This window comes from Rattus norvegicus, chromosome 14 (genome assembly GCF_036323735.1).
Source record: "Rattus norvegicus strain BN/NHsdMcwi chromosome 14, GRCr8, whole genome shotgun sequence".
Taxonomy (NCBI): Eukaryota; Metazoa; Chordata; class Mammalia; order Rodentia; family Muridae; genus Rattus; species Rattus norvegicus.
The window spans coordinates 16,105,515-16,124,189 of record NC_086032.1 but is presented as its reverse complement, the minus strand read 5'-3'; the positions used below and the strand labels follow the sequence as shown (position 1 = coordinate 16,124,189).

The 18,675-nt window shown below is 45.5% G+C and overlaps 1 protein-coding gene across 3 annotated transcripts in view; it reads right to left on the bottom strand.

The window, feature by feature from the left end:
* Positions 1 to 8,286: 8,286 nt before the first annotated feature.
* The window catches only part of Ppef2 (protein phosphatase with EF-hand domain 2), a 34,198-nt gene continuing 23,809 nt past the window's right edge, over positions 8,287 to 18,675 (bottom strand). For 2 of the 3 annotated variants that reach the window (XM_039091867.2, XM_039091868.2), the window contains 6 exons: positions 18,363 to 18,548; positions 16,511 to 16,653; positions 13,832 to 13,938; positions 12,193 to 12,356; positions 10,582 to 10,669; positions 8,417 to 9,201 (listed from right to left, as the gene is read on the bottom strand). In XM_039091867.2, the coding sequence (XP_038947795.1) occupies positions 8,948 to 9,201; positions 10,582 to 10,669; positions 12,193 to 12,356; positions 13,832 to 13,938; positions 16,511 to 16,653; positions 18,363 to 18,548 (942 nt within the window). In that variant the 3' untranslated portion in view covers positions 8,417 to 8,947. Of the gene's footprint in view, positions 9,202 to 10,581; positions 10,670 to 12,192; positions 12,357 to 13,831; positions 13,939 to 16,510; positions 16,654 to 18,362; positions 18,549 to 18,675 lie in introns of all 3 variants that reach the window. The other variant, NM_001107210.2, reaches the window with a different exon arrangement.

The following is an 18,675-nucleotide window of genomic DNA, read 5'->3' as shown; positions in this document are numbered from 1 at the left end:
CTGAAGGACCAGCCGTACTTGGAAACATTTTTTTTAAATAACAAAAGTAAGATAATTGGTACACAAAAGCACATTTCAAGAACATCTTTAAAAGAAATAGATGTCACAAGACTCCTGTCTTGGTGTCTTGGAGTTTTCTCATAAGCTTTCAGACTTCTCAGGCAGCTCCATTCTTGGTCCGCATTCTGACTCCCTTCAGAGAAGCCTTCCCTCCACTCTCCACCCTGCAGATTCCCCTCCACGGTCCCTGCAGACCAGTCCAGTGTCTCCCACACTTTTCTCAAAGTTTAGTTGAGATGCAGCCAAGTCAGTAGCTTGTCAAGTCTGACTCTTTCTCACCGTATTTTCTTCGGAGGAAGTTAAAGCACCCCCAACTATGTATGGCTAGATAATGGGGTTCCGGCAGCCAACCCAGGAGAGTATTTCCCCTGTCCCCTCTAAGAGGCAGGTGCAGTGTGATCGGTGAAACTCAGCTTGGGTGGCTGAATTTTTCAGTTTTTTTTTTTTTTTTTTTTTTTTGGTTCTTTTTTTCGGAGCTGGGGACCGAACCCAGGGCCTTGCGCTTCCTAGGTAAGCACTCTACCACTGAGCTAAATCCCCAGCCCCGAATTTTTCAGTTTTAAGGAAATTGGATGGCACAGTCTACTCAAGTTACTGTGGGTTTTTCTCTGTGTTTGTGAATGAAAATGAGAGTACGATCCTAGTATGAATCCTACGTTTTATTGTAGAGACGAGGGAGAGAAAAGCCAGAGGCTTCTGGAAGGGTCCAGACTGAACCTGGCCCTGAGAAGAGGAGGAGGAAGAGAAAGGGGTTGGAGGTGGCAAATGACTGAGTTATATATAGGAAGGGAAGGGACGCTCAACCCCTGGGTGGAAAGGTTTGGAGGTAGAGGTGAGAAGTGATGGCTGGGCGGCTGGGCGTCCGGGCGGCTGGGCGGCTGGGCGTCCGGGCGTCCGGGACTAGAGAGATGGCTCAGTGGTTAGAGCACTGACTGCTCTTCCAGAGGTCCTGAGTTCAATTCCCAGCAACCACGTGGTGACTCACAACCCTCTGTAATGGGATCCGATGCCCTCCTCTGGTGTGTCTGAAGACACCGTGTTTGATATGCTAACAGACAGCGCAGGCCTTTGTTGGCGCTGGAGATGGGTTCCTTTGAGAATTCGCATTTGTTTGTTTGCTTGTTGTTCGTTTGAGGACGGGCCTCACCACACTACTCCGGTTAGCCTGGAACTTGCGGCGCAGGCCCCTCTGACACTCTGAAGTACTGGAATTGCACGCTTGCAGCGTCGTGCCAGGCTCTCTATGGGTTCCGTTTTGTTTTGCTTTGTTTTAACGGATTTAGAATGTCCGTCCTCAGAACCGCTGGGCGCTTGCTTCTTGCAGGGAAGCTCAGTTTCTTGAGGCTTATTATCTATGGCGAAATCTGGAAGGTTATTAATGTTATTACCTTTGAGATAAAGGGAAGAAACACATTGGGCTTTTGAACAAAATCCACTACATGGATTTTACCGATTTTTTTTTTTTTTTTGGTTCTTTTTTTCGGAGCTGGGGACCGAACCCAGGGCCTTGCGCTTCCTAGGTAAGCGCTCTACCACTGAGCTAAATCCCCAGCCCCGGATTTTACCGATTTTTAAAAAAATTTGTGCGTGTGTGTGTGTGTGTGTGTGTGTGTGTGTGTGTGTTATGTACATGTGACAGTACCCTTACATACTGGAAGAGGGTGTCAGGTCCCCTGGAGCTGGACAATCGTGGCTGGATAAGTAAATGTGGCCTATGCACACAGAACATTATTCCCTCGTGGAAAGAAAGGTTCCTGAAACATTTCCTTTGGTTTTGTTTCGGGAGTTGTTGACTTGACTGTGCAGCTCACACACAGTGGGGCTGGCACCTCCCAGCTGCTTTCACTTGCTGTTAGGTAACTATGACAACCAGACAAAGGAGGCTAGCATCCCAGCACAGCACCTGAACCTCCATAGGTCCTGTCATTAAAGACCACCAACGTAAGCCAGGCACGCACCTTTAAACCCAGCAGTCTGGAGAAAGAAGCAAATGGAGCTTCACGTCCTTCAGTATTGGCTACATACAGAATTTCAGGATAGCCAAGGCTGTATAGTTAGACCCTGTCTCAAAATAGAATAGAATAGAATAGAATAGAATAGAATAGAATAGAATAGAATAGAATAGAATAGAATAGAATAGAATAGAATAGAATAGAATAGAATAGAATAGAATAGGAGACAAACACAGAGGAATTGATTGAAATAGGAAACAGCTGCACCCCAAGGAAAACACTATCTAATGAGTGAAGCAAAACTAAGGGAAGCACCAAATTGGTTTGGGAAGCATGGGCAGGGAGATTAATTTAAGATAAGAGCAATTAAACCATGTGAATGAAAAAGACCCTCGACTAGCATTCTATTTGCCTTGAAGGCAGGTGAGATCTCCGTTTGATCTCCACAGCGGTGTATCGCTGTGGGCTGTTGCTATGGAGATCCCAGAGACCGGCCAGCTATATAGAACACTTTACACTCTGGAGCTCGATCTGAAAATGATGTGGAGGTTCATTTATTGGCAAGCAAGGCGATACTCAAAACATGACCTTTGAGTCTACGCCAGCGGTTTCACCAAGGAGCCTAGAAATGCAACCGAGCGTGTTAAAATCTTTTTATGCTCATAACACAGATGTAATGTAAAGTCTCACACTTTCAAGTTTACACTTCAACAGTACTAAATGTATTCAGGGTTGTTTTGTTTTGTTTGTGCAAAATCATCCCTTCTTGAGAACATTTTTCATTTCCCAAACTGAAGTCCTGACTCCCTAAACAGACCCGAAAACAAGTCCTGCGGGTGAATCACAGGCAAATTCCAGGCTAGGGGAGTTCTGAACACAATCACACAGCTGCGGCTCACTTCACACCTTGACTCCTCCAAGTTGCCAGGACCTGAGGAAGTGGTTCCTACCGCAGGAGGATCCAGGATCCAGTCAAGGGAATGGTCAGGCATTTTACTCAAGGTTGCACAGACGCAAAGGGACTATTTGAGCTGCCGTCTGAATAAAAACTTCTCCCCCAGGTGCCCGTTGCATTTGGGGGTGTGCGTTGAAGGGTAACTCTTGGATAAAATGAGAAACCTCTCTCTCTCCATAGCTTCCCAAGGCTTGTGTATCTGGTAGAGACTTGGCGAATCTGGACTTTCACAGTGTCTGTCTCCATAGAAACTCTATTCTCTTGCACAACGCTTTTGGATATAGCTCAGCTCAATGTATTTCTCATTTAAAACACTCCGTAGCTGACAGAGACCAAACAGAAGGCGGAAGCTGTAAAGCTCTGGGCGGGGTGGAGGGGTGTGGCCAGACTTTCCGCAGGCTCCAAGGCTCCCAAGTTCAAGAGCTCAGCATGACTCAAATGTACAGATTCCAAAAGCCCTGGCCTGGTGTGTGACTCAGGAGCTCCACCTGGGGTCGACATCGATTACGAAGAGCTTTACAAAACCCAAAGCCTTGTGTAATCAGAAGGAGTACATCCCACAGAAGGTTCAGAAACATCCTGGAAAATTCCGCCAGAGACACTGAAAGGAACTGACTCGTGAGTCAGCAACTGGCAGGTCAGCTGTGACCAGATAGGTACAAAGAGGAATAACTGACCAGAGGCTGCCCTTCCGGAACACCCGGAGAGCACATCTAGACACCGGAAACTGCTCTATATGAGAATGAGTTAAGCATGCTAGAATGAGTTAAGTACGCGCGCATGCGTGTGCGTGCTTGCGTGTGTGTGTGTGTGTGTGTGTGTGTGTGTGTGTGTGTGTGTGTGTTACTTGGAAAGTAAAGGATCAGCTTAATCTAAACATATACGATCACATTTAAAAATAAAAAGAATGGATTTAAGCAAGCAGAATCTTTTTTTTTTCAACTTTTTTTTAAAGATTTATTTATTTATATGAGCTCACTGTCACTTTTTTCAGACACACCAGAAGAGGGAATCATATTCTGTTACAGATAGTTGTGAGCCACCAGGCGGTTACTGGGAATTGAACTCAAGACCCCTGGAAGAGCAGTCAGTGCTCTTAACCACTGAGCCATCTCTCCAGCCCAGCAAGCTGGATCTTAATGCCTCGGAATTATATCTACCAAAAAGCAGTTACATAATCAACTACATTATCTAATGGGTAGAACCCAGCACTTGTGACATCACTTATAATTCTTGTGCCCAGGACCCATTTGGAGAGATTCTGAGCTGCCCAGCCTCGATAACACTTAAGTCCTGGTATTTTTAAACGTCCTCTGTGATTGAGAACCCCTGAATCAGACAAAGTAGGTCAACGAAGTTGGGTTATTTGTTCTGTCCCCTCTAACTTATCTTCATGGGCTGCTTCTGATTGTCTAAAGCTCTGGTTGTCCTTCAGAAAGACAGATGCTTATGCTTGTTAAGGTCATTCATGGACCCTAGCTAGCTCTGCTTAAGGATCCTTCCCTTGGTGATTGCTGTCTGTCAGCAGGTGAGGGCAGGTGAAAGACAAGGCTAGAGCCTGTGATTGGACGGTAGAAAAGGAGGGCGGGCTGAGAGTTTTGGAGAGGCAGGAGAGAGTATGGAGAGGAGAGAAGGAAGGAAGATGGAGAAAGAGAAGGACCTCCCAGATCGATGTGACTTTAAATAGCCACAGGTAGCGTGAATATCATATAAGGGATGGATTATTAAAGGACAGATTGTCCAATCTGAGTGGCCAGCTCATATCACTATCAGTTGGTTCTGAGTTGCTTCATGGGGCTAACCATGGAGGCAGTGAGACCGCTGGGGCTGGAGAGTAGCTGGCACTAGTGTGGGACCGTGCTTCCTTTTTTTATTATTTAACGAAACATTCCCTGAACCTCGTTTGCATATTAATTACTTTAACAACTCTCATGTCTTCCGTGGAAAATAGACTCTTTATAGGTGAGGAAACATATGCTTAATGAGATTAGATGCTTTTGTAAAGGGTCCACGATTCGCCGAAGAATGATACCCCAGACGCAAACAGTATGTGAACGAACACAAAGAGTGTTTTATTCTGCAGAAGTCCAGCGTGCTGGGGGCTCCCATCATCAGAATAGAGAGACAACCAAGTGAGCTTGCTGGCCTGAGATTCCTCAGAAAATTGGACATTGAACTACCTGAGGATCCAGCTATACCACTCCTGGGCATATACCCAAAAGATGCCCCAACATATAACAAGGACACATGCTCCCCTATGTTCATAGCAGCCTTATTTATAATAGCCAGAAGCTGGAAAGAACCCAGATGCCCTTCAACAGAGGAATGGATACAGAAAATGTGGTACATCTACACAATGGAGTACTACTCAGCTATTAAAAACAATGACTTCATGAAATTCTTAGGCAAATGGATGGAACTAGAAAATATCATCCTGAGTGAGGTAACCCAGTCACAAAAGAACACACATGATATGCACTCACTGATAAGCAGATATTAGCCCAAAAGCTCGGAATACCCAAGATACAATTCACAGACCACATGAAGCTCAAGAAGAAGGAAGACCAAAGTGTGGATGCTTCAGACCTTCTTAGAAGGGGGAACAAAAATACTCACAGGAGGAAATATGGAGACAAAGCGTGGAGCAGAAACTGCCCCACCTGAGGGGTCCATCCCATATACAGACACCAAACTCAGACAATATTGCAGGTGCCAAGAAGTACATGCTGACAGGAGCCTGATATAGCTGTCTCCTGAGAGGCTCTGCCAGAGCATGACAAACACAGAGGTGGATGGTTGCAGCCAACCATTGAACTGAGAATGGGGTCCTCAATGGAGGATTCAGAGAAAGAACTGAAGTAGCTGAAGGGGTTTGCAACCCCATAAGAAGAACAACAACATCAACCAACCAGATCCCCAGAGCTCCCAGGGACTAAACTACCATCCTAAGAGAACACAGGGATGGACCTATGACTCCAGCAGCATATGTAGCAGAGGATGGCCTTGTTGGGCATCAATGGGAGGAGAAGCCCTTAATCCTGGGTAGGCTCGATGCCCCAGTGTAAGGGAATGTCAGTGTTGGGAAGTGGGAAGGAGTTGGTGGGTGGGTGTTGGGAGCACCCTCATAGAAGTGGGTGAGGATGGGATAGCGGGTTTCTGGAGGGGAAACTGGGAAAGGGGATAACATTTAAAATGTAAATAAAAAATATCCAATAAAAGAAAAAAATCCTCTGGAAAAAGAAGTGCTTATTATAGGAAAATTCAAATGCAAAGATCCTTCACATAACTCCTGTGATGATCCAGTCCGGGCGAGCCTGGCTTTGTCCCCATCCCCATCTATCAGCCTCTATTTGGGAACAAATCCCAGCACGTATTTCAGTGTATGTACAGATAGTGACCTAAAAATGACCCCAAGTCTCAGCATGTCTGGAAAATAAATGATGCCTTCCCAACACCCCATATTCTATCAGCCACACCGTTCTGGTTATTGAGGAAGGGAACAGCCATGCTTTGAGGATCCAATTAAGTTCTGGTTGCAGTTGTTGTGTCTTGCAACATTTTGAGACAGGGTCAGTTGCCGACCAGCTGGCCCTCAGCTCACAGAGGTCTGCCTGCTCCTGTCTCTCCAGTGCTGGAACTGAAGGCGCAGTACACTACGATGGCCACTGCATAAACGTTTGTAAGTCTGTGCTTTTCTCCTTGCTCTCTTGATATTCCTCTCCTGGAAGTTTATTTGCTGAAGAAGCCTGTCTCAGTATCCTCACAGTCTGCATGTCTTTAGAAATTACATTTTCCCCAGAACTTCACCTTAATCTTTACTAGTGTGCCATTTATATAAAAAGGGAAAGTTATACTCAGTCCCAATGCCAAGCCAAACGCCCAAAACAGACATCGATTGATTGATTTGTTGTGTATACCAGAAGAGGGCATCAGATCCCATTAAAGATGGTTGTGAGCCACCATGTGCTTGCTGGGAATTGAACTCAGGACCTCTAGGATTGACCTCTAGTCAATGCTCTTAACCACTGAGCCATCTCTCCAGCCCCCAGACCATTCTTTCTCATGGCTGCATAGCTCTCTATGGAGTCGGGAGACAGTAGTGTTGATCCCCATGGGCCTCAGACAGAACTGAAGAGCATTCTGGGTGGGTGCAGGGGGATCATGAACTCATCGACCCCACTTCTGCCTGTTTCACTTAAGTCACACACTAAGAAAGTTCTCCTTCATTCTCAAAGAAATAACAAGAGGGAGAGGAGACAGTTTGGCACTAGTCAGTGAAACACGCAGTGAATTACAAGTGGAACACTGGTCACTCTAGCAAAAATCTGAGATGACACACAACTCAAGTTGTGAATTTGTGGTAAAGTTCACTTGAGAGGTTAAGACCAGAGAATTGGGAATTCAAGGCCATCTTCAGTCACAAACTGAGTCCGAAGGCAGCCCTAGCTCAGTTACGAGGTGTATGTGTGTGTGTGTGTGTGATATGTGTATGTGTGTGCAGTGTGTGTGTGTGGTATGTGTGTGGTTTATGTTTGTGTGATATATGTAGTGTGAATGTAATGTGTGGTGTGCCTGTATGTGTATGTGTGGTGTATATATGGTGTGTGTGTGTGTGTAGTATGCATGTGAAATGTGTAGTGTGTATGCAATATGGTATGCATGTCTGTGTGGTGCATGTATGGGGTGTGTGTATATGGTATGTGTGTGGTATGTGTGTATGTGTATGGTATGTGCTGTGTGCTGAGTATGCATGTGATATGCTTGTGTGTGTGTGGTATGTGTATGGTGTGTGTGATATGTGTAGTATGAGTGTGAGTGTGTGTGAGTGTGTGTGTGTATGTGCAAGTATGGGGTGTGTGTATGCTATGTGTGTGTAGTGCATGTATGGGGTGTGTGTGTATGGTATGTGTGTTTGTGTGTGGTATATGTGTGTGTGTGTATGGTATGAGTGTGGTTGATGTGTGATGTCTTCACCTCACCGTACTTTTTGAGACATGGACTCTCACTAAGCCCATAGAGCCATGACTGGCCAGGCTGGCCAGTCCTTCACCTTCTAGCACCGCATCCAACTTCCCATGTGAGTGTAGGGACACACTCAGGTGCTTGTGCTAGCATGGCGTGCACGCACTTAGCTGACTGAGCCGTCTCTCCAGCCCTGCCAATTCCTTAGGATAAATCGTGCCTATAGCTTATGGGTTTCCCTGAAAACCCTAAATAATACAATATCCTTCAGCAAAGCAACCCCATTTCTGAGATTTGTATCCTAAGAAAACATATTATTCAAAAATAATTTTACAAATTAGGAATCATGTTATGAATGAAAAACTAAGCAACACGTCTGTTTATTAACTAGGAACCAAATGGATTATAGTACATTAATTTGAAAGAAAACTATATGGCCATTAAATGATAGTTGTGAAAATTATACAGCAGCATGTGAAAGTATGTACAATTAAATGTAAATTTATTTTAAAAAGAAAACTCTAAATACATAAGAAGGAGGAGTACATAATGAAAAAGGTATATTTGGGGTCATAGGATTATATATAATTAAAAAAACTTTTTTTTTCTTTTTTTGGAGCTGGGGACTGAACCCAGGGCCTTGCGCTTGCTAGGCAAGCGCTCTACCACTGAGCTAAATTCCCAACCCTTAAAAAAACTTTCTTTTACTGGTGACATTTTAAAACAATAAATAAAATATAAGAAATAAAAACCTGAGGGTGTTAAAATATCAGTGACAACTAGAGTAGATTTGAGAGTTTAAACATTCCTAAACCTGACTTCTGAAATGAGGTTGGGACCACTACACACACACACACACACACACACACACACACACACACACACACACACACACACCGGCGTACACACAGGTGATTCTTGATGCTGGCAAATTCTTAGCATGAAGTCCCCAAGTCCATGTGGAGTCATGAGCTTGGCATCGCCTGTTGGCACTTTGAGTGAATAGACCAGGCTATCCTCAACATGGGCCTGGACTGCTACGACCACTCTCCCCCGTGTCTGTGGACTGTGGGCAAGCAGAGGCCTGGCCCTCCGAGCAGGACTGCTCCACGAGGCGGAAGGCCTCCAGGAACTCATTGATATCGATGTGGCCGTCCTTGTTGAAGTCGATGCTTCTGGCAAGGTCACAGATGCCATCATCTGTGATGTCGATGTTCATATGAGAGCTGAAGAGCTTCCAAGTCTGTCTGAACTCGTCCAGGGAGATGAACCCTTAACAGAGGGGAGAAATCAGTGGCTCATCTAAGTTTTCAGGGCTAACATAGTCTGACTTGCTTATCTAGTAATCGGACACAGACCCCAAGGCTCCTGGTGACATAGAAACTCCTGAGGGGACATCAGAGAAGCATGAACCACCAGTGCTCTTTACGTGGGAGCAACTGTGCTTCCTGGGAGAGAGGAACATTTGACAGTGCCGGGGACATACTTCACAGCTGTAATGAACACAAGAATGGGATTCTGGTAGCATCTAGAAGATGAAAGGCAGGGATACTGCTTAACCCCACACAATATACAAAGCGAACTCCCCAAAATACAAGATGCAGTCCAAAATGTCAGTAGGGAGCGTCTTCTTATGTCAAGTCATCCAGACAGATGCATGTTTACACTGCTTACATGTGTTTAAACTGGACACACATGTCCTGGCTTCTCGGGATAGAGGTGCGAGGTTCGATTGAGGCCAGGAGGTTAGATGCCAGCCTGGAGAGGTGAAGTGAGACCTGGCTTCAAAAGCAACCACATCATAATATGGCGAGAGCCCTTGTGTCATGCACGGACAGTCGGTTGAAGTTCATTTTCAGTTTGGTTTTCTGCAGTTCTGGTAGCTGGACCTGGGCCAGGGTCCATAGCTTTATCCTCAGCTCACCTCAGCCAAGGTTTTTTTTTATCACTCTAGTTATAAGTCGTGTCTCTGTTCACACATATGCACACCCTTATGCATGCTCATGTCCACGTGTGCCCCAGGAAGCATGTGGAGGTCAGAGGGCAACTTCCAGGGGTCAGTCCTCCCCTCCCCTTCACTGTGGGCTCTTGGCATTGCCAGGCTGTGTGGTATCTGTTTCTTTTACCCACTGAGCTGTCTCATGGGCCTTGAATTGATTTTCCCTTTTTTTTTTTAGACAAAGGTCCAAGATCACCCGATGAAGCCAGGAATGGTGGGTGGTACACGCACTAAACCCAATTACTAAGGAGGGTGAGGTGAGAAGATTGCTTGTGACCGGGAGTTTACAGACAGGCTAGAAAACTCAGGAAGACTCCAGACACATTTATTAATCCCACCGAGCCATTTGATGTTAAAAGAGGAAAGCCCGGCAGTGATGGTGCCCACCTTAAATACCAGCACACGGAGGCAGAGGCAGGCAGATCTCTGTGAGTTCCAGGCCAGCCTGGTCTACAGAGGGAGTCCCAGGACAGCTAGGGCTACACAGAGAAACCGTGTCTCAAAACAAAACAGAGAGTAGTTTTTCTGACACTGCTGGGGACAACTCAACAGCTGCATGCAACTCAAGAGGTGAGAACTGTGAAGAAAACTAAAGGGTCTGAGGAGAAATAATCCCTGTGCGTGGAACGTGTCAGGGCAATGAGTGAGTTTACCTGAATGGTCGCTGTCTATGATCCTAAAAATGGTCTCCAAGTTGGATCGGTTTCGATAGAGCTTTTCCAGCAGACTCGACTGAATATTCTGTAAGAAAAAAAAAAAAAAAAAAAAAGCTGCTTCTCCTCCCTCCCCCCCCCCCCCCCCCCCCCCCCGCGTGCCTCTTTCTCACTTTAACCCCTTTCCCCACAGCGACTTCCCGGGGCCCTGGCCCTTAGGGTCAGCGAACTCGCCCACCCGAAAGAAAAAAAAAACCCTTCATTTCCCCCCTAATGTATAATTAATACACTGTAAGAAGAACTCAGCCAAGCAGGCCCGGCCGCAATGCTGTGCTCCGCAACCCTGACTCTTCCTCAAGCCAACCTAAAATATGCCTGCCTAGAGCTGCCGGATCAGGCGAAGGAGCGAGCTAATGAGAAAAAGCCGGCGGCGCCACATTGGGCTACTTGAGAGCTAATGAGATGCTGGGAGGGGTGTATAAAGCCCAGTTCCTGTAAAAACATCTACTCTGCTTTTGCCCCTTGCCAGACTCCCGGAGTCTGTGTCATTGACTAGGTGCCTTCTTACCCCCCGCCCCCGCCCCCAAGGATCTCAGTCGGGGTCGCAAGCAACAATGTATAATGAACTCTGATAGTTATACATCGAACGAGACTGAAGCTATTTTATTATTCTTCCACCTCACTAGAGTGAAGTAGGAATGTCATTTGTGGGGGAAAAAAAACAAAACAAAAACAAAACAACAACAAAACCAACCAAACCAACCAAAAAACAAACAAATGCCATTCAAAAATAGAATTTGGTGGATGGTTGCACATGTTTGCAAATATAGCTATTCCTTCATATCCTTAGGTATAGCATCTGTGGTCTAGCCATGGGTAAAATTGTGCCAGTATTGAACATATACAGACTTCCCTATTATTCCGTAGTATTTGCATTGCCTTAGGTATTATAAGTAACCCTGAGAGGGAAGTCTCCAGGGGGTGTGCATAACCACGCTGTTCTCCATAAGGAATCTGAGCGTCCCCAGACTTGTGTGTGTTCTCCTTACACTAGATACCGAGGGATAAACGGGTCTTAAGCCTCACTGAGTCGAGTCCTTTCAAGTGGCTGAATTACATAATGTGGGAATGATGTTGCAACAATGTTACAGTAAAGCTGTTTTCCGAGAGTACTGGCCTCGTCAGCAACTATTTGTCACTCATGTTTTAAAACAGACCCAACATCCTGCTGTTGGGGAAACAAAGCGGGATTTAAAGCTAGCAAACTGGGTTTGGTTTGGTTCTGTTTGCTGCTGGAGGTTGATCCATGGGCTTTCTCACAAAGTACACCCTTAGCCCAAGCCTGAGTCACTGAAAAATTCTATAACCCTAGGCTAAAGCATTCTCAGGTCTAAAAGCGGGACAACACCTACCTCCAGGTTGTCCGTGGGGATTAGCAGAGGCAACTACATAAACCCCTCAGCACCCAGTCAGATGCATAGGAATGCAACAAAGAATGTTTCCATTTTCCCACCCTCGCTTTGGGGCTCTAAATAGCTGTTTCAGAATGTTGGCACCACTTACTAGGATTCAGAGGCTGCTGTGGGCTCTCAACCATCACCACACCCTTACCTCTCGGCTCAGCTGCTCTTTGGCCAAGCTGTCCAACCAGGACTTGTACTCCAACACGTTATCTGCTGAACTATTGACCAGTTGTGGCCGCAGCATCCTCCATGGCAGCCCCAGGTGCAGCACAGCCTCTACGGCGACTGCCCAGTCACTCAGGGTGATTACACCTGCGGGAAAGACCTGGCCTGGTGACTGGCCACCTAGAAGTCTGGTTTCTTGTTCATCAGGCTGTGCACACAGGGCATACATTTTAATGCTTGCATCCTTGAACTATTGGTGGGTAACAGGGCTAATGGCCGTTACCATTACTTTTGTTGGTCATGGCAGAGTTGGCTGGAAGCTAGGCTCGTCAAATGACATGCAAGATGGCCAATTAAATTGGAACTTCAGATAGACAACAAAGCATAAATGTACGTATGTCACATGTGATATAAAACTTTATGTCTGCCTATAATTAAAACTTATGTAATTTTCACTCATTAAATTTGGGTACATAAAGAATTTTGTAAATATAAAACATTGTATGTGTGTGTGTTTTATGTATGTATATATAAGTGTGTGTTTGTATATGCATATGTGTATTTTGAGTATGTATGCATATACATGTATGAGTGTGTGTATATATATAGTTATATGTGGGTATGTGTATATATGAGTGTATGTATGTATGAGTGTATATAAGTACGTGCATGCACAAGTGTGTATGTATGAATGTGTATATATGTGTACATGTACGTTATGTTTGTATGTACCTATAAGTGTGTATATGTATATGCATGTATGTGTCCATGTATATTTATGTATGCATGCATGTTTATATCTGAATATATGAGTTTATATATATATGTATGCATTTGTGTGTGTGTGTGTGTGTGTGTGTGTGTGTGTATGTATAGGCATGTGTATATGTGTGTGTGGTTGTTTTAAAAGATAGGTGCTGGGGCTGGAGAGATGGCTCAGTGGTTAAGAGCACCGACTGCTCTTCCAGAGGTCCTGAGTTCAAATCCCAGCAAACACATGGTGGCTCACAACCATCTGTAATGGGATCCGATGCCCTCTTCTGGTGTGTCTGAAGACAGCTACAGTGTACTCATATACAAAATAAATAAATAAATCTTTTTTTAAAAAAAAAGATAGGTGCTGGTGTAACTTAGTACAGAGCACCTGCCTAACATGCACAAGGTTCTGGGTTCAATTCCCAGCACTGAAGAAAGAATCAATGTTCTATTTTCCTTGGAATATATTATCCACTGATATCCTTAATAACACACACACACATATGTAAATATATATGGCTGCAGCTAATCAAAATTTGGATGGCAGTTCCATTAAGTTGAATAAAAACACCATGTTTAGCGTTGACTGTAGAACATAGAGCTGATAAGCTCAGAAACAAACAGTGACAGTGGGCCAGCACCGGACACTGAGTTTCTCCACTTAGTCCTGCCTGGTTGTGGGTCTGACCCTTCCCATGATTCCATTGCCCTCACCGTCTGCATCTAACCAAGTACATGCTCTTAGCGTTTAAAAAATTACAAAAACAACGACATGCTGAAGACTCGAAGTCATGGAATGAGCTGCCTAACCCGTGCTCCTGCTCAAGCCCCGCAGAGGCTTCTGGGTCTGTTTACTTTGTCCTCACCGCTCTCATCCGGGTCGCGCTTCCTAAACTCAACAAGCAGGTCCGAGGAATGAGCAAATAATTTTTGTCGCAGGGCTCTGAGGGCCGACTCCTCCACTCTGCTGATCCTGGAAGGGGAGGAAGAGGGGTTTGTGAAAAGTTGAATCTAAGGTAAGTCCTGGGCTCTAGCAGGGTCCTCCTCATTCTCAGTACCTCAAGTGCACAAGAGCTCAACTTTGGAGAGAAGTGTTCTACCTCATTTCCCCTCTCTGTCCCAGGGCAGCCAGTGGCTCAAGTCTAGAGAAAGCTCACCTCTGAAGTCACGTGCTCTGCTCTACGCAAGCTGGGCCTGTGCCTCAATTGTTCCATCAAAAACCAGTTTAAAAGGCCATCAACCTCACAGAGTAAATGTGGAGATTAAATAAATAAATTCATAGTGAGTACTTAGCAGAAAGCCTGGCATCTACTGTGAACCGTTTGTTATCATACAAAATCACGTTTTCCTCACACTTTATGATTATGATAAGCAGAAAATGAGATTTATATAAAACACAGAAATGACTAAATCCGTTTTTTTTTTTGTTTTGTTTTTTTCAACTTTTATACTTTAATAGGCCTTAGCTAGCTCAGTATCTGGACCACTAATAAACCTCCATGTGACTAATACACTCCCCTCCAATATTCCTGAGTTGACACCTATAAATCTATATTTGTCTTTGCTGCCCTGGACCCTGCTGGACAGCCCTCCTGGGGCTGCTTTTCCCTTTGCACCTACATTTCAGCCATCTCTCCCTCCTGTACCTTCCTTGCATGGTCTGTCTCCTACGCCCTTGTCATGGCGGAGTCTCGTTTGTTTTCTTTAAGTTATTTTTTGATGGGGAGGAGGGTCCTGGGATCAAGCTTTGCCTGTGCTAAGCAAGTGTTGTAGTTAGAAACTACAATCCCAGCCCAATTTTCTTATTTTTATTGAGTGGGTCAATCACATGATTCTGGGCATAACACTTGGCCCAAAATAGAGTCAATAAATTGAAGGGACAAGAGACAAAAAAGAGATAAAAAATAGCAAATGTATTCAATTTGTAATACCTTATCAAAGGCCAGCCATTCTATAAATAATGAACAGCTAACCCGTCTTTTCAACTGACAAAGGTATTTTTTTAAAGCATTTTGTCATGTTTGATAAAAAATATTTATTGCAGGCCTATAATCCCAGCACTCTGGAGACAGAGGCAGAAGATCATAAAACCAAGGTTAGTCTTGGCTACATACCAAGTTCAAGGCTAGCCTGGATTACATAAGACACCCTAGCAAGGAAAAAACAAAATATGGGTTTTTTTAAAGATGAAAAATGTTCATTATCATTAAGTTATTTAACTAGAAACCCAGATGTAGGCTCCATAAGCCCTTTAAAAATTGTGGGGGCTGGGGATTTAGCTCAGTGGTAGAGCGCTTACCTAGGAAGCGCAAGGCCCTGGGTTCGGTCCCCAGCTCCGAAAAAAAGAACCAAAAAAAAAAATTGTGTGAGCCAACAGAGGTACAGGACCCTAAAAAGAATCAGTTAGGGGAGTCATTTCAATTATGTCCTTGCAAAGAGTAGTCATTGATAGTTATGAAGGGACCTCAGGTAGTCATGCCTGGACAATCTTGGATTGGATAAATTTCTCTGGAACTCTGCATGCACACACACACACACACACACACACACACACACACACACAGAGAGAGAGAGAGAGAGAGAGAGAGAGAGAGAGAGAGACTGAGACTTAGCAAGAGTGTGTTGATAAAAAAGAACTTCCAAGGGCTGATTCGCTCTGATCTCACAGATTCCAGGGGTAGAACTCAGGGTGGTCTGGTTTGTGTGTTGAGAACTTGGGAGTTTTAGAGGTTGGAGCCAAGAACAAGGTCATGACCCCCAACCTCCACCCCCTGCCACCACTGCAGAAGCGATCAAGGCGGTTTCATAGGGCTCTTGACTGAATTCTGTGAGCCATGAAAACAGATGGCACCTGAAGCTCCTCCTTCATCTGCTTCCCTTCTAAAGACGTGATCTTTCCTCTTATCCCTGATGATATACCCTCTGTAGTTAGGACCTCACGAAAGGACAGATGCACGGGGCTGCTTACATGTCTAGCCTCCAAAACTCTGTGCTAAGTAAGCTCATTTTCTTTAAAAATGCCTTTCACCAGACATTTTATTATAATAACTGCAAACAGGATCAGACAGGTATGGTAGTGCCTGCCTATATTCTCAACTCTTGTGAGGCAGGGGCAGAAGGAACAGGAGCGTGAAGGTTACCCTTAGCTCTATATGTGAGGTTGAGGCCAGCCTGGACTGTGCGAGACAGGAGATCCTATCGAGATAGAGAGATGGAGACCAGTGTTGAGTTTAATCTCATACCTTTAATCTTAGCATCCAGGAGGCAGAGGCAGGTGGATCTCTGCAAGGCCAGCTTGGTCTACACAGCAAGTTCCAGGCCAGTTAAGGCTACACAGTGAGACCCTGTCTCAAAAGAAATGGAGCAACCAAATAAACAACAAAAGGACCAATACCAAAGGCTCTCACATAACTTCTATTCTAGAATTTAATATCAATATAGCTCAGTTCCGAACGGTCCTGTAGAACTTGAATAAGTACAACGACATCTAATGTCTCTAGGCCCTGACATTCGTTTTCTGATAGCTACTCATTAAAAAGTCTTGCCTTTGCCTCATGGTCAGCCTGTGGGTCGCCTTGTTAGCTTGGTACTGCACGATATGTGGAGTCAGGGCTGGTCCCAGTTTGACGTAGGCTCCCCTGTTGCTGCCAACTTCATAGTAGTTAGAGGCAGAAAAAATGGTTAACACCTGAATCAAAGCAGAAGAGACACGGCATGGAATGTATGCACACTGACGAATCTCCATCCTCAACCCTGTGGGCCAAGCCCACATCGGGCTGCTTTTCACACTCATCGATGGGCCTCCCTCCCCCTCTTCCCCTCCCTTCCTCTCTTCTCCCTCCCCTCCCCCTCTGCCCCTCCCCCTCCCCTCCCTCCTCTCTTTCCCCTCCCTCCCTTGCCCCTGTCCCTCCCTTCCCCCTCCCCTCTCCCCTTTCCCTCCCCCTCTCCCCCTCTCTTCCCCATCCCCTCCCTCTTATCTTTCCCCTCCCTCTCTTCTGCCTCCCCCTCTTCTCTCCTCCCATCTCCCTCCCTTTCTCCCTCCCTCCCTCCCACTGGGTTTCATCTTCAGTTGTTGTCCACCATATTTCCTGACGAAGGTCTCTACAAGTTCTTCTAGATCAGCTGGCCAGTGAACACCAGGGGTCAGCCTATCTCTACTTCCCAAGCCCTGAGATTACAGATGGCCGCCTCCAACCCAGCTTTTTATGTGGGTTCTGGGAAGCTGCACTCAGGTCCCATGTTTTATGTGGCAAGTGCTTTCCCACAGAGCCGTCCTCTCAGACTTTCCAATCTTTTCCTTTTGACTGTTAGGACCCTTTGTTTTATTTTTTTGAGACAGGGTTGCTGCGTAGCCCTGGCTATCCTGGAACTCAGTATGTAGACCAGGGTGGCTTTGAACTCACAGAGACTTGCCTGTCTCTGCATCCCGTGTGTTGGTTTTAAAGGTGTCACTACATGAAGCTTTTTATGACCTTTTAAACCAAAATTTGAAAATCCTAAAATTTTGGGCTTCCTAAAATCCGGAGAACAAGGGACAGATAAGACCCTGTTGATTGATGGATATAGGAAGCTAGCGTTTCCCCAGCCAAGTCTTTCCTTTCTTTCTTTCTTTTTTTTTTTTTTTTTTTGGTTCTTTTTTTCGGAGCTGGGGACCGAACCCAGGGCCTTGCGCTTCCTAGGTAAGCGCTCTACCACTGAGCTAAATCCCCAACCCCAAGTCTTTCCTTTCTAAGTCACATGGTTTGTGATTGTTTGCCTCAAGCATCCCTACAAGGCACTGGAGTTTGCACTGTCCATGCAGATACTCAGGATCTGCATATATCTGGGCATCTCCAAATGTAGGAATGTTTGACTTACTCCATGACAAAGGGTGGGACTCTGTGTTCCCAGAATCCCCTTTCTGTGGGAGAACAATGGGTTTGCAGCCGATTAATAGAAGAAACATTTGATTGAGTTTGTGTTTCCCTATTGCAAGGCTGAGAACATTTTCTGTCCTGTGTTCACTGTAAATCTTAAGGAAGATTTCTGCAGCATCTCCCAGTGTATCAAGAGTAGAAAGTCTCACAGAGCATCTCTGAAGTACAAAAGGCATAGAAAACCCTACTCTGGGGGCTGGAGAGACAGCTCAGCAGTTAAGTGTTTACTTTTCTTGCAGAGGACCTGGACTCTGTTACTAGCATCCACTTAGGATTCAAAACCACCTGTGGCTCCAGTTCTGAGGAACCTGACACTCACTTCTGGACTCTGTGGGCACTGTACATGCCTGCACGCACATACGCATGCATGCACAGGCACTTACGAAGTACCTAGTTGCCTCGGGCAAATGCCAGGCACCTCCCAGGAGCTCTTTGGACAGCTCCTGTGACAGATACCAACAGATGCAGAGGCTCACCCCACCTTGCGGTTGTGGCAGAATTCATAGCCTTCAGGTTTGCACTCATGTGATCGGATCAGGAATTGTAGCTTGTATTTCTCCATCAACTGTTCTGTCACATCAGGCCCAAAGTAACAGCCTCCTCCTCGGACAGTGTTGGCCTTGCAGCCCTCCTGAGCCATGGGATCGCTCCACAGAATATCTACAACCTAGGAAGAAGACGAGATACACGTGCACTCCGTCATTCCCAGGAGAAACAGGAGGGTGGAGGAAGGGGGTGGGGAGGAGGAAGCGGAAGAAGGAGGACGAGAAAGGACAGATAAGACAAAGTGAAAA